The sequence below is a fragment of the Phaseolus vulgaris genome, chromosome 11 (assembly GCF_051622355.1).
Source record: "Phaseolus vulgaris cultivar YP4 chromosome 11, ASM5162235v1, whole genome shotgun sequence".
NCBI classification, from domain to species: Eukaryota; Viridiplantae; Streptophyta; class Magnoliopsida; order Fabales; family Fabaceae; genus Phaseolus; species Phaseolus vulgaris.
The window spans coordinates 53,744,274-53,769,470 of NC_143508.1; the positions used below are offsets into that span (position 1 = coordinate 53,744,274).

Below are 25,197 nucleotides of genomic sequence, written 5' to 3' on the forward strand. Positions count from 1 at the left end.
ATTTACTACACGATTATATGCAAACTCAACATGGGGTAGTAAATTCTCCCACACTCTAGGATTCCCCGAAATAAAACATCTCAATAGTTGTCCCAAAGTTCTATTTACCACTTCGGTTTGACCATCAGTTTGTGGGTGGCAAGTGGTAGAAAATAAAAGCTTAGTCCCAAGCTTGCCCCACAAGGTCTTCCAAAAGTGACTCAAGAACTTAGGATCTCTATCGGACACTATAGATCTAGGGATCCTATGCAAGCGAACCACTTCTTGAAAGAAGAGGTTTGCAATGTGGCATGCATCATCCACTTTGTGGCAAGGAATAAAGTGAGCCATCTTTGAAAAACGATCCACTACCACAAAAATGGAGTCCTTTCCCTTTGATGTCTTGGGTAATCCTAAGATGAAATCCATAGATATATCTACCCAAAGCATTCCAGGGATAGGAAGAGGAGTATATAAACCATGGGGATGCATCTTAGATTTAGCTTTTTCCACTAACACAATTAGAATGATTCTTGACATTCTTAGGAATCATCTTGAGTTGGTTATGAGATAGGCACTTTATCATTACTCCTTGGGTATTTTGGTCTGAATTTTTTACACAACATTCGTCACTGTGTCTACTGAGTTTTGGCTGAGATTTGAGCCCCAGATTCGTCCCACAAGATTGGCAATAAATTCTTTATTCGTCACTGCCAGGGCTAAAAGGAAGGTTCGTTTGTGTGTGAAACTGTTTGATTTTTTTAGTGGGTGAATACTCATCCGTTTAAACTTAAATTTGTCGCGTTTTGTCCCAAATTCAATGGAGATTCTTACGTGGAATTTCAGGAAAATACTATTTTGAGAGAATTTTTCAGAAATTTACTGCAAACCAAGGCTATCATCTACCGAAAATTGTGAAATTTCGGCCTACTTTCTGAAATTTTATTTTAGGTCCGTATTGCGCTGAAAAAATTCACACAAGTACCTTCATATGTTGTTTGCACCCAGGTAAGGAGGCACGTCCATAAACAAATCCCAGAAAAAAGATACGGGATAGAAAAGCTAGGAAGTTTCGTTTTCGGAAAACTAGTTTTGTTCACTCTCAGTTTTGGACTTAATACGCCTTACTCCTTGGGTATTTTGGCTGAGATTTGAGCCCCATATTCGTTCCACTAGATTGGCAATAAATTATTTATTCGTCACTGCCAGGGCTAAAAGGAAGGTTCGTTTGTGTGTGAAACTGTTTGATTTTTTTAGTGGGTGAATACTCATCCGTTTAAACTTAAATTTGTCGCGTTTTGTCCCAAATTCAGTGGAGATTCTTACGTGGAATTTCAGAAAAAATTATTTCAGGAGAATTTTTCATAAATTTTGTGCAAACCAAGGCTATCCACTACCGAAACTTGTGAAATTTCGCCCTACTTACTGAAATTTTATTCGGGGTCCATATTACGCTGAAAATATTCATAGAAGTACCTTCATATGTTGTTTGCACCCAAGTAAGGAGGCACATCCATAAACAAATCACAGAAAGAAGATACGGGGTAGAAAAGCCAGGACGTTTCGTTTTTGGAAAACCAGTTTTGTTCACTCTCGGTCTGGGACTTACTACGCCTTACTCCTGGGGTATTTTGGTCTGAAATTTTTCCCAAACGTTCGTCACTGTGTCTACTGAGTTTTGGCTGAGATTTGAGCCCCAGGTTCGTCCCACAAGATTGGCAATAAATTCTTTATTCATCACTGTCAGAGCTAAAAAGAAGGTTCGTTTGTGTGTGAAACTGTTTGATTTTTTTCGTGGGTGCATACTCATCCGTTTGACCTGAAATTTGTCGTGTTTTGTCCCAAATTCAATGGAGATTCTTACTTGGAATTTCAGGAAAAAAAATATTTCGGGAGAATTTTTCAGAGATTTTGTGCAAACCAAGGCTATTATCCACTACCGAAACTTGTGAAATTTCGCCCTACTTTCTGAAATTTTATTCTAGGTCTGTATTGCACTGAAAAACTTCACAAAAGTACCTTCATATGTTGTTTGCACCCAGGTAAGGAGGCACGTCCTTAAACAAATCACAGAAAGAAGATACGAGATAGAAAAGACAGGAAGTGTCATTTTCGGAAAATCAGTTTTGTTCACTCTCGGTTTGGGACTTACTACGCCTTACTCCTTGGGTATTTTGATCTGAAATTTTTACCAGACGTTCGTCACTGTGTCTAATGAGTTTTGGCTGAGATTTGAGACCCATATTCGTCCCACAAGATTGGCAATAAATTCTTTATTCATCACTGCCAGGGTTTAAAGGAAGGTTCGTTTGTGTGTGAAACTCTTTGATTTTTTTCGTCTGTGAATACTCACCCGTTTGACCTGGAATTTGTCGCTTTTTGTCCCAAATTCAGTGGAGATTCTTACGTGGAATTTCAGAAAAAATTATTTCGGGAGAATTTTTCATAAATTTTGTGCAAACCAAGGCTATCCACTACCGAAACTTGTGAAATTTCGCCCTACTTTCTGAAATTTTATTCTGGGTCCGTATTACGCTGAAAATATTCACAGAAGTACCTTCATATGTTGTTTGCACCCAAGTAAGGAGGCACATCCATAAACAAATCACATAAAGAAGATACGGGGTAGAAAAGCCAGGACGTTTCGTTTTTGGAAAACCAGTTTTGTTCACTCTCGGTCTGGGACTTACTACGCCTTACTCCTGAGGTATTTTGGTCTGAAATTTTTACCAGACGTTCGTCACTGTGTCTACTGAGTTTTGGCTGAGATTTGAGCCTCAGGTTCGTCCCACAAGATTGGCAATAAATTCTTTATTCATCACTGCCAGGGCTGAAAGCAAGGTTCTTTTGTGTGTGAAACTGTTTGATTTTTTTCGTGGGTGAATACTCATCTGTTTCACCTGAAATTTGTCGCGTTTTGTTCCAAATTCAGTGGAGATTCTTACGTGGTATTTCAGGAATAAACTATTTCGGGAGAATTTTTCAGAAATTTTGTGCAAACCAAGGCTATCCTCTACCGAAACTTGTGAAATTTCTCCCTAATTTCTGAAATTTTATTTTGGGTCCGTATTGTGCCGAAAAAAATCACACAAGTACCTTCCTATGTTGTTTGCACCTAGGTAGGGAGGCACGTCCATAAACAAATCACAGAAAGAAGATACGGGGTAGAAAAGCCAGGACGTTTCGTTTTCGGAAAACCAGTTTTGTTCACTCTCGGTCTGGGACTTACTACGCCTTACTCCTTGGGTATTTTGGTCTGAAGTTTTTACCAGACGTTCGTCACTGTGTCTACTGAGTTTTGGCTGAGATCTGAGCCCCAGATTCGTCCCACAAGATTGGCAATAAATTTTTTATTCATCACTGCCAGGGCTGAAAGGAAGGTTCATTTGTGTGTGAAACTGTTTGATTTTTTTCGTGTGTCAATACTCATCCGTTTCACCTGAAATTTGTCGCGCATTTATGAGGGGGGTTTTGGGCGCCAAGCGATGTGGGTCGTTGGATCAAGCAAATTCAACGGCTAAGATCTTGTGACATTTGGCTTTCCGAGACGTCTTCGAGCTATAAATAGGGGTTGGGAATAGTGCCCTCTTATGGTGGGCGTCACTGTACTGGTATGACCGGACGACTCACTGAGTCGGCCAGTACTCGGCCCATGCCGCCACCCAAACGATAAAGAGGCGACCACGTTACACACGTGGTCGACCGATCCATAACGTTCAAGTCAAAGGTTGACCGGATTAGGGAGACTAATCCACGATTAAGGGTGGCTTAACACAACCCTAAGCGCAAACCAGCGCCCCTAACCTGGCCCAATAGTAAAGGCCCATTAAGGTAATATAAATATCACGCATTTCAAGGAGAAAGGTACGTCATTATCTACAGTACTCTAATAACCAAGTGCCGATACCCCCACTGACTTGAGCATTGGAGTGCCTTCCGCAGGTACCACCCTCGTCTGAGGAGTAGGACGACCGAGGGAAGGGAAGCACAACCAGGAGGGTGAACGCATCGAGGAGCATCGAGAATGTGAAATCGACCGAACACGGAAGTATGAGCAATCGTTCTCTAATCCCCAAACCCATTCGAAAACATAATCTAAAACAAAACAAAAAAAGTACTTGCTTGGGTCATCTAAAACTGAGTCCTGTATCATTTAATTTTATAATGTAAGTCTAAACATAATTTAATCTCATGAAACACTTACTTTGTCTCCTCAAGGATTTGTTGATTAATTAATCTTAATTTATTTAACATACTATGATCAGCTTAAAAGATTGTGGTGGTGAATCAAATTCAGTGTATCATAGATATTGTTTCTGCATGCACTATATCTAATCTACCATCAAATTTCGTGGCTTCAGATTTAACTCAGAGATATATAAGTTGAGGGACATAATTAATTCAGTGGAAATAAATTCAGAAACAGTATCTTATATTACAATATATTTTAAATATTTTCTTCACTTGCTTTAAAATAGCTTTAAAGTTTCAATAAAGTTTTTTATAATTATGTGTGTTTTTAGTATTCATGACATGGTGATTAACTGCAACAAACTTAATTTCTCAATTGTTTGTACTGTAGTTTCACATGCACATTTTCCATCACAATTCTTCTAATAAAACTAAACACATAGTATAGTATATATTAACACTAAAAATATTATTAAATAAAAATAATTTTTAAAAAAATAACTAATTGATATCTAAAAGAATTTATATTATTAATAAAAAAATTAAGTATTAACTAATTAGCTATTAATATTTTACCTCATGGTTTGTGTGAGTATTGTGAATCATAATTTATATAAATAAGTGAGAACTAATTGATTATGTATTAAACATAGTTGATTATATATTTATTTTATTGATAGAAATTAAGTTATATTTTATTATATAAAGGAAACTCATATTATTTTAACTTATATTGTAATATATTAGTAAAAATACATGTGTTCTCGCATATGTATATTCGTATTTTTTTAATTTAAATAATACAATTTTAGAAAAGTATAAATTTAAAAATTTATTTAAAAAGAAAAAATTTAGGATTTATGTTATCCTTCCCTTTTTCTTCTCTTGCCTTTCCTTTTAAATCAATCACAACCAATAACTTTGTCCTTCCTTTCCTTTTTAATCTTATGTTCACACTTTGTCCTTTTACCCCTTTCTTTTAATTTTTTTACAATTTTAAAAACATTAATATATATAAATAGATAAATTTAAACTAGAAAAAATGGGATAAATTTCTAAAATAACAAAACAGTTAAAATATCAAATTGATTTAATATATTATTGAAGAAGGTTTTCTCATTCCACATTATCACATTCATATTGACAAATTTTTATATAAAAGAGTTAAATATATTTTCTTCATAGTTCTTGTTTCCTAATCTAAACTTTGGTATTTGTAATAAAAAAATTATTGAAATTTTTTTATCAATACATAACAAACAAGCCTAAATTGTATTGTAATATTATAACATTTACATCAGCGATAAATCAACATAAAATGTTTTAACATTTTAGTTCACATTGAAAATTTGAAAATTTGTTTAAACTAAAAACAAAAATCAATTTCACATCAAAATACAAAACTAAAAACTAAAGAGATATTTAAAACTTTATAAAGTAGACTTTAAAAAAAAACTAAAAAACCTAAAAGTCAAATCAAACCTACTAGACTTTTGAGAGGAAAAAAATGAGTTCATATATTTGAACCCGGATTTTAAATAGACCAAATCTATTTAATTAGATTTTTATTTAGCCTAATAATATACTTTTATTCAAACAACAACACGTTTTAAAAATACCAATATATATTTGCTGTCACAATAAATAAAACCTGATAATTATGAATAATGATAAATATACATTATTTATACTTGAGTTACATTCTATATATACTGTACTTTCCTCCATATTTTTCCTTTTATCGTCTCTTTTTCATTTAAAATAGAGATCATTATTTATTAGTTACTATTTTTAAACACATGACTCTTAATGTTAGAAGATAATGAGATTTTAACTAGGTTTACACCTTAATTCTATGGGATGAAGAAATTTAATAATATTTTTTATCGAAACTATTTGAAATAAGAATTAAATAATGAATAATTGGTGCGATTTATCCGTTTGTGTGTTGAATTGCAAAGAGAAGAAGATGATTGAATTTGGTGTGTGTGTGTGTCTTGATGGAGTGAATTATTCAGTTCCTTGTCCTTACGCAACAAAACATCATCCATCACATTAACATTTAAACATAAATTTTGATTTTCTCTTATGTTTTTGTTTTGTTGGAAGTTGGATGTTGGAGTGAGTGATGTCTGAAGGCTATTCCTGTGGCTGCTCCGACTCCGACTCTTCCTGCGGCTGTTGGTCTACCGCCGCCGCCGCCGCCGCCGCCACCAGATCTGAGGCTTCAACCGAACTCAGACTCTACAGAGCCTTCATCTTCTGTGTCCCCATCTTCTTCACTCTCATTCTCCTCTTTCTCTTCTACCTCTTCTACCTCCGACCACGAACCAGGCTCCATTGGATCACCCACTTTGGTCTTCCCAACAACCTCGACGACCACAACCACAATGCCATCTCCACTGTAAGCAAAGTTACACTCTTTTTCACCCACTTCGATTCATTCGCATTTCTTTCTGTTCAATTTTCTTCTGGGTGCTCCTCTACCAGGCTGAGTTGGGCTTGAACAAAGAACACAGAGAGATGCTGCCAGTTATTGTCTACAAGGAAAGCTTCTCTGTCAAAGATACCCAGTGAGTTCATTTTCTTTTATCATTGCCCCCTTGTTTTTATTCCATAACTTTTAAATCATGTTTGAATTTGAGTTTAGGCCGTATTAAGCTCTAAAACCAAGTTATTTGATCATTATGAGTTATTTGATGAGAGATGCTTCTCAAATATACACACTGTTATAGTCATGTTACTAGTTAACATGAGATCTCTAACATTTTTGGGTGTCCTGAGAAAGGTCCAATTGTAGGCAACCCAATAGGCACAATATTCTCTAACATCTATGCTAAGGCCTAGTTCTAAAACTTGGTTCATGGGATGAAATTTGTTCCTACTTATATACCGTATTTTAATTATATTAGCAATGTAGTCTTTTCAACACACATTTTACATTGAGGACTAAAACTTTTGAGTGAGTAGTTCTCAGGACAGAACATTTGTTATAGGAGGTATAGTAAGAGGTGACATGATATGTCTAATAACAAATATTAGGATTGATTTTGATGCTATCTTAGAATTTCAGTTCAGGTCTAATTTAATCCCAAAAAGTAACTCTTACGGAGAGAGATTCCTTCCACTTATTTACATATTCTTAGCCATATCACTAGTGGGCTCTGATTCTGTTAATGTTGTAGTTGAAGTTAAGTAAATACTTAAGGACAGGACAATGTTGCAGTGTTGTGGAGTTAATGTCTGTCAACTGATGTCAGGAAATCTGTTAAGAAATGTCCCAAATAATGCTCTAGGACTTGCTCATGATGCCCTTAGCTTTGAACTTCATTTTGTTGGAGATCACACATCGACTAGAGATTGAGACATTTCATTCTTTATAAGTAGGTGCAAACCTCACCTCATAAGCTGATTTTATGAGGTTGAGTTAGGCTTAAAGTCCATTTTTTAATATGGTATCATAGTCATTTTCGAGTCTATCTTAGCGAGTGTTTGTTGGACTTATCAGAAACAAAACGTTTTGTTGTAGATGCTCAGTATGCCTCTTGGACTACCAGTCAGAGGATAGGCTTCAACAGATACCTGCATGTGGCCACACATTTCATATGGGCTGCATTGATCTTTGGCTTGCCACCCACACCACCTGCCCTCTCTGCCGCTTCTCCTTACTAACCATAGCTAAATCTTCGACACAGACATCTTATTTGCAGGTAGATATCACCAACTTCGATCATTTTGTACTCATTTTGCAGCACTGAGTCTTACATATAAATGGTTTTGTGACTATTTAATTGATAACTGTTTGGGAAGGAGTGTTTGCAAGTTACTACTCTGCCCCACATGGTTTTAATCTTGACCCTTCTTTGATGACAAATCAATAGAATATACCTTTTCAAGATTCTAAGTGTAAACATGTCATATTAATGGATATATTGATATCTTTCTGATTTTCTACAAAGAAAGTATTGAATAAAAACAGTAAATAAATTTAATGCCTTCTTGGAAAGATAAAGGAGGATTCATAGGAAGATACTGTAGGAGAATTTAGAGTTATTCAATTGAATAACTGTTTATACTAGATTTGTGGTTATTCTCAATAGTACCGAACTGTTTAGATCACTGATCAATGGTCATGCCTCACACATATACTGACAAATGGAACAGTCACAGAACAATGAAGAAACACAAGCCGTGGAAGCATCTGAATCAAGATCTACTATGCATATAGAAACCACTGTCCTCCGAAATGTCTCTGGAGAAGTTGCAATCAGCTCTCCCTGCATTGATGTTGAAGGGCAAAATCAGCAAGACAATCAATAAGAGCATCTTGATATGAGAGACTCTTTCTGGTAATTTATTTTGCATTTTTCATATTTATTGCAATCAATGTTTGCACCTCAATTGAACAGACACTGACAAAGCTACAACATGGTATACTTGTTCTATAAAATATATGGTCTATTTACAAGGTAGCTTCGTCAGTTGGTGAGAGTTTTCTAAATGAATTATCAGTGTGTTTTAGAATTCGGTCATGTAGAAGGTTGCATGAAATGATCTGTTGTTGCACTAGACTTTATACTAAATTCATGTCTGATGAAAAACAAATTTCTTATGTTAATTTTCTCAGTCGTTAGTGTTTTTTTTTATAAAAGCTTTCATGTTAGGCATCATTATGCAACTTGACATCTCATCTAAGTTGACACTTCAAGTAACAACAATCATACATATGCTATCACGTGGAAAAAAGTATTATTAAAAAAAAGAAAATACAAAAAAAAATATGGGAGGAGTAGACCAAAATCCATATATTAACAAAACCGATATTAGCTAAACTATACATATTCATAAATAACCCAGCAGTCATTAGTGTTTGATGTTAAAATGGTTATAATGAGAGAAACAGTGACAAGATCTAAGAATATTGTGCTCAGCCTAAGATACCATCATAAATTGGAAGTACCAAGATTCCTAGAGACATATCATCCAAAAAGCTAACCTCAAGTAATAGGAACTTGAGGGTATTTTCTTACTAAATCTTTATTACTGAGTATTGTTTAATTAGTGTATGACAACCCTAAGATATTATTATTTTGGAATGGTGATTGTAAAATATTTTGATAGTACTCGGTCGTTGGGTTCAAAATAAGAAATAGAGTGAAGATGAAGTTATATCTTTATAATTATTTTGTAAAAAAATGAAAAATTTGTTTCCCAATTCAAACAAGCTTTATGTTTTAGCAAAAGATTATGAAGTTGACTTCCTTCTTCAATATATTACCTTTCTTGTTATGTATCTCCTTGGGTTCATTCATGAAACTTGAAAAGGATCATTACTTGATTTAAGATTCAAACTTTGCATATTGAGTAGTTGTTGTATCATGTTGATAATCGCTTCTATTATTAAATTGATGAATCCAGATATATTTTAAAAACATTCGCCTTAACCATTTTTTATAAGGGTTGAGACACTCCTAAAGTGTTTGTATAAGGATTAGAACACTCCTGAAGTATCTTATTTTATTTTATTTATTCTTTGCTGATAAAAAAAATTATTAAATTGATCGAAATCCAGATAGATTGGCATACTTGGATCTTCCAACTCACTTGAAGCCCTCCAGAGTGCACAACAACAATCTGCATAGATTCATACTTCACCAAGAAAATGTCTTCATTCGGGAAACTACAACTTTGATGGCACATATGAATTGACTCATAATTGTTGTAACATATTATGGTTCCCTGAATGAATGGATCTTTCAAGCATTGTAATTTTAGGTAGTGTACCTAAAATAGTTTACTTCGTAAGTGAGCACAATCTTTTGGCTTTCATTTTTTTCATTAAAATTGCAAAGGGTTTGGTATTGAATTGTTGGTAAAATTTTAATACACAAACTTACTTTTAAGAATAACCAAATTTTACAAGGCAAGTTTCATGTAAAACTATAAGACACAGTTTTAGGAGAAATTCAATGAGTGATTGAAATTCATATAAGGGATTGATATGCACCAATAAGTATAAAAACTTATCACTATATTGGCTGTGTTTTTCATCAACAACTCAAAAATGATGAGTAAGATCTGTTCCTTAAGCTTCTTAGAGTTGTTCTTTGAAGTTACAAATGTGATTCTTCATCAAAAGGTTGAGTTTAACTGTGATATATCAGTGTGGCATCAAAATATGTTTGGTTTGTGGGTAGTCAGAAAAACTTACAAAATGTATAAGGTCAACAAATTTACAAAATTTGAGTTTTCTTTTTATAATCTTGTTAGGCCATTATCCACTTTATAAAATAATAATTACATTTAAAAAATAAAAAATGTCAAAAAACATTTTATTAAACGATATATATTATAATTTATACATATTAAATAATAGTCTATTTACGTAAAACTATCAAAGTGTAATTATACTTATAAGTTAATTCATTACAAGGAGAGTTGTGAATTTATGGGTCAATCTCAACTCACTCCTATAATATCCCATTTTATTGGCCTATTAAAGAAGTGGGTTGAAAAACCCTTAATCCTGAAAGCTTCCTGGGTTAGAATCAGAACCAAAGATGGATTTGCCTGTTACAAGACTTTAATTAAATCCTAAATATTTTTAAAATTGCACAAGTCTTTTAACATGTTTTAAATTACAAATTTATCAAATATTTTACATTAATTATAGATTTATCTTTTATTAATTTTTACTATTTGCAACTTAATTGAAAGATTAAAGGTCAATCTAAATTATGTGACTAAGTTAAAACAACCCAACTTAAGTTCAAGTCAACTGATACTGTTTAACATAAATTCAACCTAAAAGGAGTTAATATGAACTTGATTCGACGTGGACTTAAATCAACTCAACTCGAAGTGAATCAGTCTCAATTAGATCTAACATTATTTGACTCAACATCGACTTAAATCAACTCAACTCGAAGTGAATCCGTCTCAATTAGATCTAACATTATTTGACTCAACTAGTTTAATGCGACCTAACTCGATTACTTTACATTGAGACCTTTTACCAAACAACAAACCCTACGAAACTTGTAGAAAAGACTCTCATATTAACTTTATATATATTCATTAACTTTATCCCTTGTAGAACCCAGACTTACACTTGCAATTTAGCAGGAAGTTTCCTTCTTCTCTTGCTGATCCATTGTATCAGAAAGAGTCACTCCTCTGGTCTCTGGTAAACTCAACAAGGTGAAAGTGGAGCAAATTATAAGCACTCCAAACACCCCATAAGAGAAAATGTTGTTGTTCCTCCCTGCAGATATCAAAAACGGACAGAATATGCAACCAAACACCACAGCTTGCCTCGCAAGTGATGCTGCAGTGTTCCTCACGCATGTGGGAAATAGCTCTATCATGTATATCAGAAACACGTTGAAAGCAATGCATGCACAGAAAAACGATGCCACTGCTACCCACACCTTCACACCTTCTCCTCCATTGCTTATCACCACACACACTATGCAACATATTCCACTTCCCAGTGAGAATGCAAAAATGGATAACTTTCTTGAACAGTTTCCCAAGAAATAGGTCACCACGCAAGAGGGTATTTCCATCAAGCCATGGAACACAACAGCAAGGTAAATGTTGTAGTCCAAGTTTCCCACTGCTAGTGGCATGCCAAAATACACCATTCCAATGCCAAAACCTAACCCCATAACTGCCACCATCCGTTTTGGAGCCCAACTTGCTCTGAACAACATGGAAAATCATAGTTTGATTACTTGTATACAGTCTTTCTTTAGTTTAGAAATAAATATATAAAATAAAGGATAAATTTATAATTAAATGATATGAACTTTTGAGAAATGCATTAGTTTACAATTTTAAAATTGTTTCATTGTACAAAATTGTTTTTCTTTCGAGTTGTAATCGTGTTGATTGTAAATATATTATTACCATACGAAAAAATATTAAAATAATAATATTTGAGAGTTGTAATATGGTTATATAAAATATTGAGGTTGAATGTATGATTACCTAAACAACATTGCTATTGAAGAGTAAAGTTGAAAAAATGAAACCCCTTCTTTCTTTTTGTCTTCACTCCTTTGAAGATAACTCTGTTTATGTTGAAGACATGATTGAGTACTAAATAAGGACATGTCTGTTGGTGAAACACTAGTTTCTTCTGCTAGAGTACTCAATCTTTGTTGGTGTAAAGTTTGTTGAGGAGGCTCTTCTGGTAGGTTTTCAGTTAAATCCATTGCTCCACCACAGCATGAGACATTAACCCTTTTTAGACAGTTATGTTGGAGACATGATTGAGTACTAAATAAGGACATGTCTGTTGGTGAAACACTAGTTTCTTCTGCAAGACAAAATCTTTGTTGGTGTAAAGCTTGTTGAGGAGGCTGGTTTTCAGTTAAATTTGCACCATTTTCCTGAACTCCTTTAAGCATTGCCATTGCTTCTTTCACTCGACCTTGCATGAGAAGCCACCTTGGAGACTCGGTGACAAAAAGGTAAGCAATGAGAGAGTAAGAAATGGCAGGAACAGAAGTCCACAGGTAAAGATATTTCCATGGAGAATTTCTGTTGGCATAAGCTAGACAGGGCAAGGACATGTACCCTGATGTGAAGAAGACAGAGTCTATGATCCCCACTGTGAACCTCCACTCAGTGCTCACTTTCTCTGTGAGTAACACCAAGCAACATGTGGAGATGGATGACCTGCAAAACCCAATGAGGAATTTCAAGGCAGAGTAGATCCAAATGTTGGTGGAGAGCATGATGGTGAGTGAAAGCATGGACATTGATAAACAAGAGAGAATGATCATGTTCTTCCTTCCAAGAGATGTGTCAGCCAAGGAGGCCAAGAGAAAGGAACCAAGAAGGCAACCAAGGAAGAAAGAGGATTGAGGTAAAGCTGTGATGAAGCTGCTGGCACATTCAAGGCCAAACTGTGATATGATTGTCCTAGAAGAGGGTCCATCCCATGACCAAGAGGACTTTGGGAGGTTGCAGATGTGAGAATGTGAGGTGCATGTTGAGGTGTGGTTGGTGCAGTGCCATGTTGGGTAATCATCAGTGTAGATTGCTATGAACAATTGCTGTGAATCGAAGAACATTGCCACTGACACAAGGATGCATTGAAGGAACTGTGTCCACCCAAAGTTTCCCAAACCCTTCTCTATCATTGACACACTCATGTTGTGTTGCTCAACAGAACTACACTCAGATGCATCTTTAACCGAATCCTCCATTTCAATTCTGTGTTTATTAGGTATCTTTGTTGATCTGAACTGAGATAATGGTTTCAAAATATATAAGTATCATGAATCTTTTATTTTTTATTTTTTTATTTTTTTTACTTGGTATTTCAAACAATTCAAATAACAAAAATCATTTAAAAAATATATTATTAAAAGAAAATAAAAAATATATATAAAAATACTAGATCAAAATTTAAATATATAGATAGATTATATGTATTTATAAAAAAAAAATTAGATATAAACCTATTATACCAATAAAATAATTCTTTATAAATAAATTTTAAATTAATCAATTTTAAATAACATTATGATATCATTGAAGTGATGGTGAAGAAAGGTTAAAAAAAAGGTTGCTGGGGTTTTCCTCTCTGATTTCAAAATCCAGATTGTGTGTACCAATTGACTTTAGAATATTTGAAAGAGTGTTTTTGGATGTCTTTTGGAGTTATTCAGAAGACTGAGTAAAAGTAGAAAATAAATGAAAATGAAATACAAGTAAATATTAAACATGTAGATTCATTATTTTCCTTAATATTAATATTCCATGAAGGTAGTATATATTATAATTAATATTTAGTTAAAAAAAATCACATATATAAAAATAATTTTCAATTTATTTAAAAACCTCATTTAACCGATTAAAATTAATAATATATAATTAAGTTTTTTTAAAACATATAAAGGCTAATCTCTTTCTATTCCTAGGTGGTGTTCTGTTTACATAACAAAAAACTAATTAAATAAAAAAAAATGTGTTTTTATTCTTGTATTTTTTTTAACTTGGTTTTCATAATTTAACTTATTTTTAGAATTTTTAAGAACATGTGAATTTAAATATCTCTTTATATTTAAATTTATCATGAAATTGAAGAAGTTACTGAATTGAAGTTTAAAAAAATATAAACTAATTTATCAAAAAGAAACAAAAATGAATAAGAAAAAACATATATGTTTTTCAAAACAAAATTATTTTACTTAAAGGTACTTTAAGTCACTTTAATAAAGTTGATGGTAGAAAGTAGTCTCCCAATTTAATATATTAAATATTCTACTAAGAAGAAAAATCATTAAATAAAAATTAATTTAAAATATTATTTTAAAAACTAAAAAAATTATTATTTTTAAATTAGTTTTTATTATTGATAAATAATTTTTAAATTAGTATCTAATTATCTACTAAGATCTTTACTACCAAATTTAGATACCAATTAAAAAAAAAATTATTAAAAATAGAAACTAATTTAAAAACTAATAATTTTGTTAGTCTTTAAAATAATATCTAATTTAATTAATATAATAATTAATTATTATTAGTCTCTAAAATTAGTTTATATTTATTGATTTTCTAGTGTAAAAAATCAAAATCTATATCAATCAATTATTTTCACACAAAACTTAGCTCAATGTTAAGTTCTTGACAAGTATCAAATCATACAAAGTAAAATGAAAAACTCAAATATTATTTTTTCCAAGAGACTTATATAATATACTAGCAAAAGTATACAATTTCTTGCAATTAAACACCTTTCCTCTTGCAGTATGATCTCACTTTAAACTCAAAATTTGCTTTTACAATGAGTTTGGCTTCATCTTTCAAAGGCTTTTCTACCTATTTCTTCAATTCTTCCTTTTTTTTCTACAAAAAATAATTTAGATTTATAGTAATGTATTAGATAAAATATTAAAGCTTTAATGATTAGAATAACACCAAATTTCATTAAACAAGCCTTCAAGTAAAATATTTGTATATATATAAAGGATTTAGGCAGTTACAATTGAAGGGTAATTATAATCTTATCAATTAAATGAACCACAACACAGGCCTAACAATGGTCTAAGTATCTTTACCACGTCTCCAATATGTTGCTAAAATTGTTTAATTCAAAGGAAACCCCTTGTGTTTTCCCAATCAACATATATAAGTTGTTCTAGAATTGATTGATATGCATGATTATAGTAAATAGCATATGTGGTACTAATAGTTCATATACTACATATATTAAATCTTGGAATTTGAAACAGGATTTGGCTCTTGTTTGTAAATTATTCCTAGAATAAATAGGGATAAGTTTAATAAATTTTGCATTACAAATATTTTAAGTATTAAGTGTTTTTGCTATTAAATTGTTTGCAATCATATACCACATTTGTTGAGTATTAAGGGTTGTCTTTTTATTTCAAATTTTACTACTTTAACTGGAGTCAAAACAAAGACATGTGTTGAGTAATTTTCTCTTGCTTTTTGATTAAAATTTCTAATGACATTGGATTAGGCCATTTTTCATTTGCTTTAGAATTATTAATTTCTTATATTAAATTAGTTAATATAATTTTTTATTAAAATACTAGAATTATTTTTATGGTGTAATCGATATTGTTAATTTTATAATTGGTAAAATTGAAAAACAATTTAATCGGTTAAGCTATTAGTATGTTTGATCACAACTACTCGATTAAATAACACTATCTGAATAATAAATTATTTACAATTTATAGCTAAACTTCAAGGAGAAGACATTGTGTGATGTTTCTTGGTTATAATAGAATAGAATAGAACTTTTGAGGATAAGCAAGTTTAACCTCTTTGTTTATTTTTATTCTTCTTAAAATCCTTAAAGGGGTTAAATTGGAATTGGAAATAATATTAAAAGTTTAGAGTAAAAAAAATTGAAAACGGGATAAAAGTTGAAGAATTTCACAAGTTACGAGATTTAGATTTAAACAAGAAAAATGATGGTTGGTTTGTCAAACTAAATTTTTTTATGGGACATGGTATAGTTAGAGATTTTTCAGAATTTATCCTCCCACTTAACAACTACTTTTATAAATATTTTATTTAATAATTTAATTTATATTATAATTAAATAACTTAGATTAATATTTTATTATTGTTGGTACCATTTACATTTATTTATCTTCTAAAAATATTGTTATTTTATTATAATATAATATTTTGTGGAATAGAAACGTTGTGGGATAGATAACTTTTTTTAAGAGGAGTGTAAAAGGAAAATTTCCTTTATTATTATATATAGTTGTTAAATATAGGGTGTCAAAATAGTTTTTTACATTTTTTTTTTATTTAAGAAAAGTTGCTGTCGTCTTCCATTTTGGTCTTCCTGTTACCACAGACGCAGAAGATAGATGGAAGATTCAGTTCCTGTTTTGACAAACTGTGATTGTGTTGTGCAGGAAAACATGATTCAGAGTTCGGAGGAAATGATAGAAAATGGTTTGCGAAGATTTGGGTGGTCAGGGATGGTGCAATGCATCCTTGTGTCAACGGCTATGTACTTTGATGCACAGCAATCCTTCATGGCCATCTACTCTGACCAGTACCCAACTTGGCACTGCACAGATCCCACAACATGCACCTCACATTCCGACATCTGCAACCTCCCAAAGTCATCTTGGTCATGGGATGGACCCTCTTCTAGGACAATCATATCACAGTTTGGCCTTGAATGTGCCAGCAGCTTCATCACAGGTTTACCTCAATCCTCTTTCTTCCTTGGTTGCCTTCTTGGTTCCTTTCTTCTTGCCACCTTGGCTGACACATCTCTTGGAAGAAAGAACCTCCTTCTTCTCTCATGTTTCTTCATGTCCTTAACTTCTGCTATCATTGTCTTCTCAACCAATGTTTGGACCTATTCTGCTTTCAAGTTCCTCATTGGCTTTTGGCGTTCGTCCATTGGAACATGTGTTTTGGTGTTGCTCATGGAGAAAGTGAGCACAGAATGGAGGTTTACTGTGGGGATTGTTGAATATCTCTGCTTCACTTTGGGGTACATGACCTTGCCTGGAATAGCTTATTTAAACAGGAATTCCTCGTGGAAATCTCTTTATGTGTGCACGTCCGTTCCTGCAATTTGTTATTCTGTGATTGCTTACCTCTTTGTTACCGAGTCTCCGAGGTGGCTTCTCATGCAAGATCGAGAGCAAGAAGCCATGGCAATGCTTACAGGAATGTCTAATTCTTCAGTAGGGAATGGGCCTGATTTAACTGCAGGCCTGCTAAAAGTTCCTGTTGTTAAACAAAAGTCGATTTTCGAACTTTACTCATCAATAGCAGAGTTGTTTGAGAGAAGTTGGGCTCGCAAACGGGTTGTGGCAATAATGGTGCTTGGTCTTGGGATTGGCATGGTGTATTTTGGCATTCCTTTGGCCGTGGGGAACTTGGGATTTGACATTTACTTGGCTGTGGTGTTTAATGCCTTCATGGAAATACCCTCTTGTGTGGCCACGTACTTCTTGGAAAACTGCAGAAGAAAGCCATCGATTCTTGCATTCTCAGTAGCAAGTGGGATATGCTGCATATTTTGTGCGGTGGTTAGCACTGGGCTGAAAGTGGCCAAGGTGGGGGTATCATTGGTAGCATTTTTCAGTGCTGTCACGGCTTATAATGTGTTTCTCATATACGTCATAGAGCTGTTTCCCACGAGAGTACGGAACACCACGACCTCGTTGGTGAGGCAAGCCGTTGTGTTTGGTAACATATTCATCCCGTTTCTTATATCTGAGGGGAGGAAGAATAAAATTTTCTCTTATGGCGTGTTTGGAGTGGTTATAATGTCATCCTGTTTGTCTTTGGTCTGTTTGCCAGAGACCATAGGAGTAGCTCTTTCTGATACCATGGAGCAACAAGAGAAAAAGGAAGACATACCTGCATAAAATGCTTCATTGGGTCAGCTTATCTTGCTTTTGTAGGTTCAGTGTCTTTGCTGCATTGGAAGGGAAAGATCTTTATGTTTTCATGTTGAATGAAGTATTCTTACAAAGTTTAATCGAGATTCAATCCGAATAGCTTTAATGTAATACAGTATTCTTTAATCCTTTTTGTCAAAGAATGCAAACAGTCCAACGTGCACCATCACAAACCCAACCAAATGCATCAACACAAACTCAACTCTCAACACCAGGCAAACACACCCACATACAGCAACATAAACCTAACAACCACTGCTTTTTAACTCCTAAAAGAAAGAATTCAACAATTAGCTAACTTATATTCTAGGAAAAGTTTCAAAATTGAACCAATTTACTATGAAGTGTTAGCAACTCCAAAACTTTCTCTAAAAGGTTAAAGTTGTTCCAACATTCTTTTGACCGCTTTATCTCATCCACAATGATAACGGAAGAGTCCAATTAATTGGTCACTCATAGATGTTTCATGTGAATTTGTCACTCTAGAAGAATTTGCCCCAACATTTGCATGCAGAGGTACCTGAATTCATGCCCTTTTAGAAGGATGGAAGAAGCCAATAATGAAACATAATTTGTTCAATTTGGAGAAAAATCAATAACATGAACACTGATTTGTGAATTTGGGGAAGAAGATCCCATTTTACCCAGCTATTTACAACGATTATTTTGTTTTTAAAACAAGAATATTGCTAACATTAAATTTAATGAACAATTCATATCCATACATGTACACTTAAGCGACAAATCAGATTTTTCTATCATTTTCTGTCAGCTCAAGATGGAAAAGACCAAAATGAATCATTTTAAAAGGTTAAAAAGATCAACTAAACTTTTTAAATGTTAAAGGTTCAAATTAAACATAAAAAGTAAATTAAAAGGACTAAATAAAATTTAACCAAACTTTTTTGCAGTTTTGTATGATTGAAGTTAATTAGTTTGTGCATTTTTGGGACTGTATCTCACTGACTCATCTAGCATATTCTTACACCAGCACCAGCATAAATACGCTAAGGATTTGATTGCTTTGGCTGGTCTTCAGAATTCCTTAATTAGGAGGGCAAGCTCCTTCCTTATCTAATCTTTGATTGTGCCGGTAGTCAATGGTGACTTAAATGACTAGACTATTCCTTGGCCTCATATCACATTTTTTATTAGCAGGTTAACAGTTTGTGCAGTCTTCATGACATTTACATTTGGTATTATTTGCCCCGTCCATATCATGTGATATCGACTTGGTTCTCTCTAACATACTATATTTCCATGCCTATCTTGTTTTTAGACTTTAGTGGTGTCGATTAGGCTGATTGTCTTGTCTCAGTACAAGTTGCTACAGCATTGGCGCATGTTTCTTGTACATGATATCATGTCAAAACACAAGAAACAGTATAACGCCTCCAAAATCCATAACCTACAGTGAGTCTGAATATTGAGTGATTGCTTCTGCATGCACTCTGATTACGCGGCCTTGTCTATTGAATTTGGTTTTCCTCAAACGTTCTTTTTAGATTGAATGGCAGTAAATGACAGTGCTACCTAGAAATCAATCAAAGTTCTGTATATTAATCTATATATAGAAAGGAAAATACAATCAAGTCACGAAACCATTCAGTCAAATATTTTTCCAAAATGATGTATACTAGTATCAAGAACATGAACAACTAAATTCAAACCCTCCTGAAGTTTCATGTTCTCTTCAAATATTACTGATTCAAAGCGACTGTGTATTCCTCTCCACAGGCACATTTTACCACATGACGAATCTCCTATAAAATCAGAAGCATCTTCATGAGTGCAAGGGAAATTAAGATAATGACAAGTTTCATTAAATATTGTCTCTTTGATTATTCCTATTTGAGGCCCTGATTTTTCCGGATAACTATTTAAGTTTCTTGTAACAATTTTTGTGGATTAAACTTATCTTACCTTGAGTCTCTCGACTTGTTTCTCTAGAGATTGCAAGTATTCAGTTTCTCCATCTTTGTCGGACAAAAGTGCTTTATATTCCTCTTCAAGAGCAGTTAAATCTGCTGCTTTCAGCTCCGGCTAGCGTAGTTCGTTCATTAGAATTAAATAAAATAATTTACAAAATCATTGATTATAAGCCACAGATTTATTACTTGCCTCAATAAGAGGAGAAAAATAAACAGCTTACCAATCTAAATGAATGTATAGGGAAAAACTTATATATAAAATGGAAATCGTTTTCCACTTGACCATCCTAATAGTGGAAATTTTGATAGTCACACGTTTCTCAATAATTCTTGCAGAATAACAACAGACCTTAAACTCATTTTCTCTGCACTTCACTTCCTCGATGGCCAGTTTTATCTATTAAGACAAAAAAAGGCATGATAGTAAAAGAAGCAAATAAAGTATACAGAAAATATAGACATAATAGCATATTATAAATCTAAATCTTCCCATTCTTATTTTCTTGAAAGAACTAAAGGGTGGAAAAGAAATCCTAGAATATAAGACTGTACAACCCTAATTACGCTTCAGGGTCATTTTTTTGCATCCCTATGTTTGCAAAAATCAATCAACGACTATTTTAACAAACTTATCGAGGGGAAAATGGCTGCATCTAATTAACTTTGTTAAAACTTGAAAATTGGCAATTTTCGGAAAATAACTTTTGCCAACCACAAAAAGAATATCAATTCAGAACTTCATCCATGATTAGATGAAACACCATTTAATAGAATGAACAGAAATTCTCATCAAGTAGGCAGCTATAAACTGGAGAAATAAAGACTAAATTGAAGAAAGTTTCTTTGTGACTCTCAATATTTTAATTAAAGAGACTGTAGGCAAAAGTCTCCTTGCATATCCATTTGCATACGTGAGGTCAATTGTCCAAAAAATTCAACAGATCAAACTTCGAAGAAACTGAATCTTTTTAAATTGGAAGATTAACATATATTTCAAACGGCAGGGTTCAACCTTAATCACGGTAAATGGGATGTACCATGTATATATTCAATCATGTATTATAAAAAATATGGTTGAAATGGAAAAAGTGTAGAAGCTGTAGAAAACGGAAATGGAAAAAGGAAAGAGAAAGAAGGTTATTTTGGAACGTATTTTCAAAAATTAGCAGGGACCAGGAGAACTTAAATTTGATTAAAATTATTTGCTTAATTTAAAACGGAATTTTAGTTTCTAGAATAAATTAAATATTTCATTGTATTTCCTATAAAAAAATTGCACTCGGCAAAAACAACTTTAACAACCAAGCTTGAGTAATTTATACTTCACAATCTGAAAGGGATGCAGATAAGTAACCTTGCTGTTCTCGGTAAGAACCTTGGCTTTCAGAGTAAGAATCTCATCAAGCGTTGCTTTAGCCGAATCCAATTCATTGATCAAATTGTTCCTTGCAACACTCCCCTGTCAAACAAAGATAAATTAGCAGCTTCCAACTCCATGTAGTATACATTGATGAAAGATGAGGCCTACCAAGTTATCCATGACAAGGTTACAAATCGCACCGGTCTCCCCTGCAAGATGAATAGAAAGCCCGCATATCAAATTTAGTTTCAAAAAATGGATTATAAAATGTCCGTTAGTTTAATAGCAAAAAATAAATAAACAACCGATTCAATGTTCAGCCTTGACAAAACCAAGGTATCGCAATCATTACTGATTTTGTTACAGTTAGCAGATATAAGTAGGTATTCATGGGGTGGTTTGAGTTTAAACTTAGACTGCTGCACAAAATTCCACTGGTTCTCAATTTGAGAAATTAAACCAAGCCATGCTATCTTAGAACCAGTCCAACAATGCGGTAAACAGTCATACATAACTCTAATGCATCTTAAAGTACAAGAACATTGGCTTGATCATGCGTTGCTATTAAATTTGTGTTAATTTATTTGAAAATGTAACATGTTTATTACTCTTCTTTTAAAAAAATGCTTTGGTAGAAGGAAGCGAAGAAATAGATTCTCCTGGAAGTTTTGGCGGAGTTTTAAGAGTCCCTTTCCGTAAAACGTTGTGTCAAACACCACACTAAAGTATAGAGCCATGCCTTCAGCTTTACTTATTTGCCCAGCAACCTTTCCGGTGACCTGTGTAAATTCAAACAGAAAGTGACAAGACATCAGAAAAGCATATAGATCAAATGATTAAATCAATAAAACCTGATAATGGAAGACAAAATCATATCATATCCTAATAATTTAATAAATAAGCAAGCTCAAGAAGTTTGCTCAAACACATGCCAAGGACTCTTATTTTCATAGGAACTATAGGATATATTCTGCTTATAGTTATTCGAAAGAATAAAAAAAGGCATACCAAATCATGCTTTTGCAGTTCACTTCTAATCTTCCGAGTACTGCTGACCCATTCCTGCCAAATACCTCTTTTCAGTACAAAGTTGCAACTAACTAAATGAAAGAACTCGCGTGAAAATGTAAGCAGAGCTGATAACAGGATAAGATTAATGGGACATGCTGGAAAATAGATTTACTCAGTGAATAAAAACTAATCCCTCTGGATTTGAACATAAGAAAAAATAAACTAATATCAATGGACTCGAAATATTTTTGAAAATAAAATCTGAATTAAATAAATTATATTTATGGGAAGATCTCATTAAGCAAAGTGCTAACCAGCAATGATTAAAGAATTGAAAGTGCAGAACATGTAAATGTATTTCAAAAGGAATTATTTCCCAAACATAATAACCCTTTTGATGTCAACATTTGTTGCTAATTCTTCAATTGCTTTCATGCATTAAGCCTACCCTCCAAAGGTCACAGAGCAATAACAAAGAAGAATAATGAAAGTCAACCTGTTGCTTCTGTAATTTGGCATTCATCTCCTCTGCAACCTTGCTATAGTAAGCTCTGAAAGGGTAAAACAATTTAGATGAATTTGCATCGAATGTATAAGATTACTCCATAAGTATCTTCAGATACCTCTTCTCTGAGAGTTTGGAAGATAACCCAACTCTCTCTTGCTGGATAAGCTCCAAAGTCTGTTGGTAGAGAGTCAGGGACAAGAATACCAAGATCACAGCTCAAGGCATCAGACTTTACCAAAACAAGAAATAAGATTCAAATTCTTCATAACCAATCCTAAGACCCCATATTATCAAGCTTTCACTTCAAATCTCCCTAATAACTCTAGAATTACTACAAAAGACAACTTTTAATTTAAAATTAATTTTACATTGTTCCAATGCAAGTATATATAGCTACCACATATGAGTTCTGTTTTTCTAAACTAGTGAGAACCTATAATGAGTGGAACGAACAAACTTGACTTAGGCTCTGAATGACTAAAATATCATCTAAAGTGAACTTTAATTCAACCTCACAAAAACCAGCTTCATAAGAAAATTACTTTGTGTATCCATTTATATAATTTACCTATATCTCTAGTCAACATAAGATCTCCAACAGTTTTATAAATTAGCTTATACATAACCTAATTTTCATTTAAAAAAGAAACTAAATTAATTCATTTTTACTTTCTTAATTGGTTTATACTGTAAATGCTTACTGAGAAACTATGACAGTAACAATGAACATATCACGCTCTACACTAGAGTGGGAAGAGGTAGCTCAACTGAAAAAAGTAAAAACTGTTCCAACACGTTCACAGTTAAACCGCAGTAGTCAGTTTTGAAATACTGATGCCAAAACTTATATTATGGAACCAATTGAATCATACCTGGGAGAGTTTGATTGTGTTAAACTCCAAAGAGGCCATCCTTTTCTGTTTTTCCAATATCTTCGAGCATATCTCGCCCTTTGCGGTCCTCATCTTCTCAGTGTCATCCTTCAGTTGCGTGATTCCCGATTTTGCTGCACATTCACATAACATAGCTATTTCAGTTCACAGTATGCATGAACTTTACAATTTCACCTTGTTACAAACTTATAATTATTACAAGTTATATCAATGACGATTAATCAGTTCATAGAAAACTAAACTCCATAAATAAAATAATAGTGAGGCCATGGCAATTGAAGGAAATGGAACAAAACGACGTGAAATTGGAAAGTGATGACCTGAGTCGATGTCGTTTTCCAAAGTGCGTACGTTGGTCAACTGCATTTCTTCTTCGACGGAAATCTTCGCCGCTTCATCTTCCACATCTGATTCAATTTCAGGTTTCATTTTCAGTTAGATTAAAATGAATAAATAAATGAAGTAACAGTGAATTTCGCAGGTACCGTTCATTTGAGAGCGCAGAGTTTTCATGTACAGCAAGTACTCCTCCATCTTCTTCCACAATCGGAGAAACGAGTTTCCCGGTGAATAGAAAACCGTTAACCGATGTAGTGTTTCTGGATTTGGAGGGAAAGGGTATTTATATATCCAATTCTCATATGCTACCTTCCCTTTTACACTCTGTTGCCGAAACTCTGGCGCGAGAACGATATTCGCATTTTTTTAAAATTTAATAAAATAATAGAAATTATTTTTTACAATATTTTATTTATTTTTTCTGTTTGTTTCATGTATGAAATATTAAAAAGTGAAAATTAAATAAAAATGAGTATTGGAAAGTTAACTATTATCTATCTTATATATATAGAAAATAACTATACTCAAAGACTAATTAAATAAAATTATATAAAAAAATCATTAAATATTTTATAAATTAACAATTTATTATATTCATATAATCATGTGAAATTAAGCCTCGAATTAAATATAGCAGTTAGAGAAATACAAAAAGTAACAATCATACAATTCGAACATCACTTTCATAATTTACTTGGAGAGAGTTTATTTTTACAACTTACGAAGCTTCATAATAAAACCAAACATAATAAATAGACAAACGTCCCATTTATTTGGTTATTTTCCAAACCTGCAGTTTAGCTGTTAGTACTTTTCCATGTGAAAGAAACTAAAGGAAAAGAAGAGTGGCATTTTGTTAGAAAGACATTTATTTATTGTCCTAACTATAAAAAAAATATAAACTTTAAAAAGAAAGATAAAAATGGGAAAAAAAAAATTGCTCTCCTCTCATTTTCTTGGTAATTGTGCAGAGAGAAAACTTAGTATGAATCTCACTTCATTATTTAGTAGACTTGAATATTTGGTTCTCATAAAATGAGATCATACGAGT

General features: G+C 33.1%; 4 protein-coding genes across 5 annotated transcripts; 2 read left to right on the forward strand and 2 right to left on the reverse strand.

The window, feature by feature from the left end:
- Positions 1-6,098: 6,098 nt before the first annotated feature.
- On the forward strand, positions 6,099-9,939 carry LOC137826235 (RING-H2 finger protein ATL7). Of its 2 annotated transcripts, none has more exons than XM_068632129.2 (5): positions 6,099-6,574; positions 6,661-6,743; positions 7,700-7,880; positions 8,335-8,519; positions 9,743-9,939. In XM_068632129.2, the coding sequence occupies exons 1-4, from the start codon at positions 6,299-6,301 to the stop codon at positions 8,488-8,490; spliced, it is 696 nt and encodes a 231-aa protein (XP_068488230.2). In that variant the 5' UTR covers positions 6,099-6,298; the 3' UTR covers positions 8,491-8,519; positions 9,743-9,939. The 2 variants fall into 2 exon arrangements, with proteins under 2 accessions (XP_068488230.2, XP_068488243.2); XM_068632142.2 differs by having other exon boundaries at positions 6,106-6,574; positions 8,341-8,519.
- A 1,097-nt stretch (positions 9,940-11,036) lies between these two features.
- On the reverse strand, positions 11,037-13,440 carry LOC137826231 (organic cation/carnitine transporter 2). The gene is made up of 2 exons (XM_068632122.2): positions 12,163-13,440; positions 11,037-11,874 (listed from the first exon to the last, which is right to left on the reverse strand). The coding sequence occupies exons 1-2, from the start codon at positions 13,386-13,388 to the stop codon at positions 11,289-11,291; spliced, it is 1,812 nt and encodes a 603-aa protein (XP_068488223.2). The 5' UTR covers positions 13,389-13,440; the 3' UTR covers positions 11,037-11,288.
- Positions 13,441-16,529: 3,089 nt separating this feature from the next.
- On the reverse strand, positions 16,530-24,419 carry LOC137829023 (tropomyosin). Its single transcript, XM_068635822.2, has 12 exons — positions 24,293-24,419; positions 24,128-24,214; positions 23,787-23,920; positions 23,030-23,088; positions 22,903-22,957; positions 22,404-22,457; positions 22,135-22,174; positions 21,564-21,604; positions 21,390-21,494; positions 20,385-20,432; positions 20,028-20,147; positions 16,530-19,867 (listed from the first exon to the last, which is right to left on the reverse strand). Exons 1-12 carry the CDS (start codon positions 24,339-24,341, stop codon positions 19,805-19,807), a joined length of 855 nt encoding a protein of 284 aa, XP_068491923.2. The 5' UTR covers positions 24,342-24,419; the 3' UTR covers positions 16,530-19,804.
- LOC137829016 (organic cation/carnitine transporter 3) lies at positions 16,545-18,195 on the forward strand. Its single transcript, XM_068635815.2, has one exon. The coding sequence runs from the start codon at positions 16,545-16,547 to the stop codon at positions 18,069-18,071; it is 1,527 nt and encodes a 508-aa protein (XP_068491916.2). The 3' UTR covers positions 18,072-18,195.
- Positions 24,420-25,197: the final 778 nt, after the last annotated feature.

Coding starts and splice junctions, on each gene's coding strand:
- LOC137826235 (XM_068632129.2), top strand. CDS start 6,299: ATGTCTGAAGGCTATTCCTGTGGCTGCTCCGACTCCGACTCTTCCTGC. Junction 6,575..6,660: donor ACCACAATGCCATCTCCACT/GTAAGCAAAGTT, acceptor CTCCTCTACCAG/GCTGAGTTGGGCTTGAACAA. Junction 7,881..8,334: donor CACAGACATCTTATTTGCAG/GTAGATATCACC, acceptor CAAATGGAACAG/TCACAGAACAATGAAGAAAC.
- LOC137826231 (XM_068632122.2), bottom strand. CDS start 13,388: ATGGAGGATTCGGTTAAAGATGCATCTGAGTGTAGTTCTGTTGAGCAA. Junction 11,875..12,162: donor TCAATAGCAATGTTGTTTAG/GTAATCATACAT, acceptor CATGTTGTTCAG/AGCAAGTTGGGCTCCAAAAC.
- LOC137829016 (XM_068635815.2), top strand. CDS start 16,545: ATGGAAGATTCAGTTCCTGTTTTGACAAACTGTGATTGTGTTGTGCAG.
- LOC137829023 (XM_068635822.2), bottom strand. CDS start 24,341: ATGGAGGAGTACTTGCTGTACATGAAAACTCTGCGCTCTCAAATGAAC. Junction 22,958..23,029: donor TCCAAACTCTCAGAGAAGAG/GTATCTGAAGAT, acceptor TTACCCTTTCAG/AGCTTACTATAGCAAGGTTG. Junction 19,868..20,027: donor AACAAGTCGAGAGACTCAAG/GTAAGATAAGTT, acceptor CTGATTTTATAG/GAGATTCGTCATGTGGTAAA.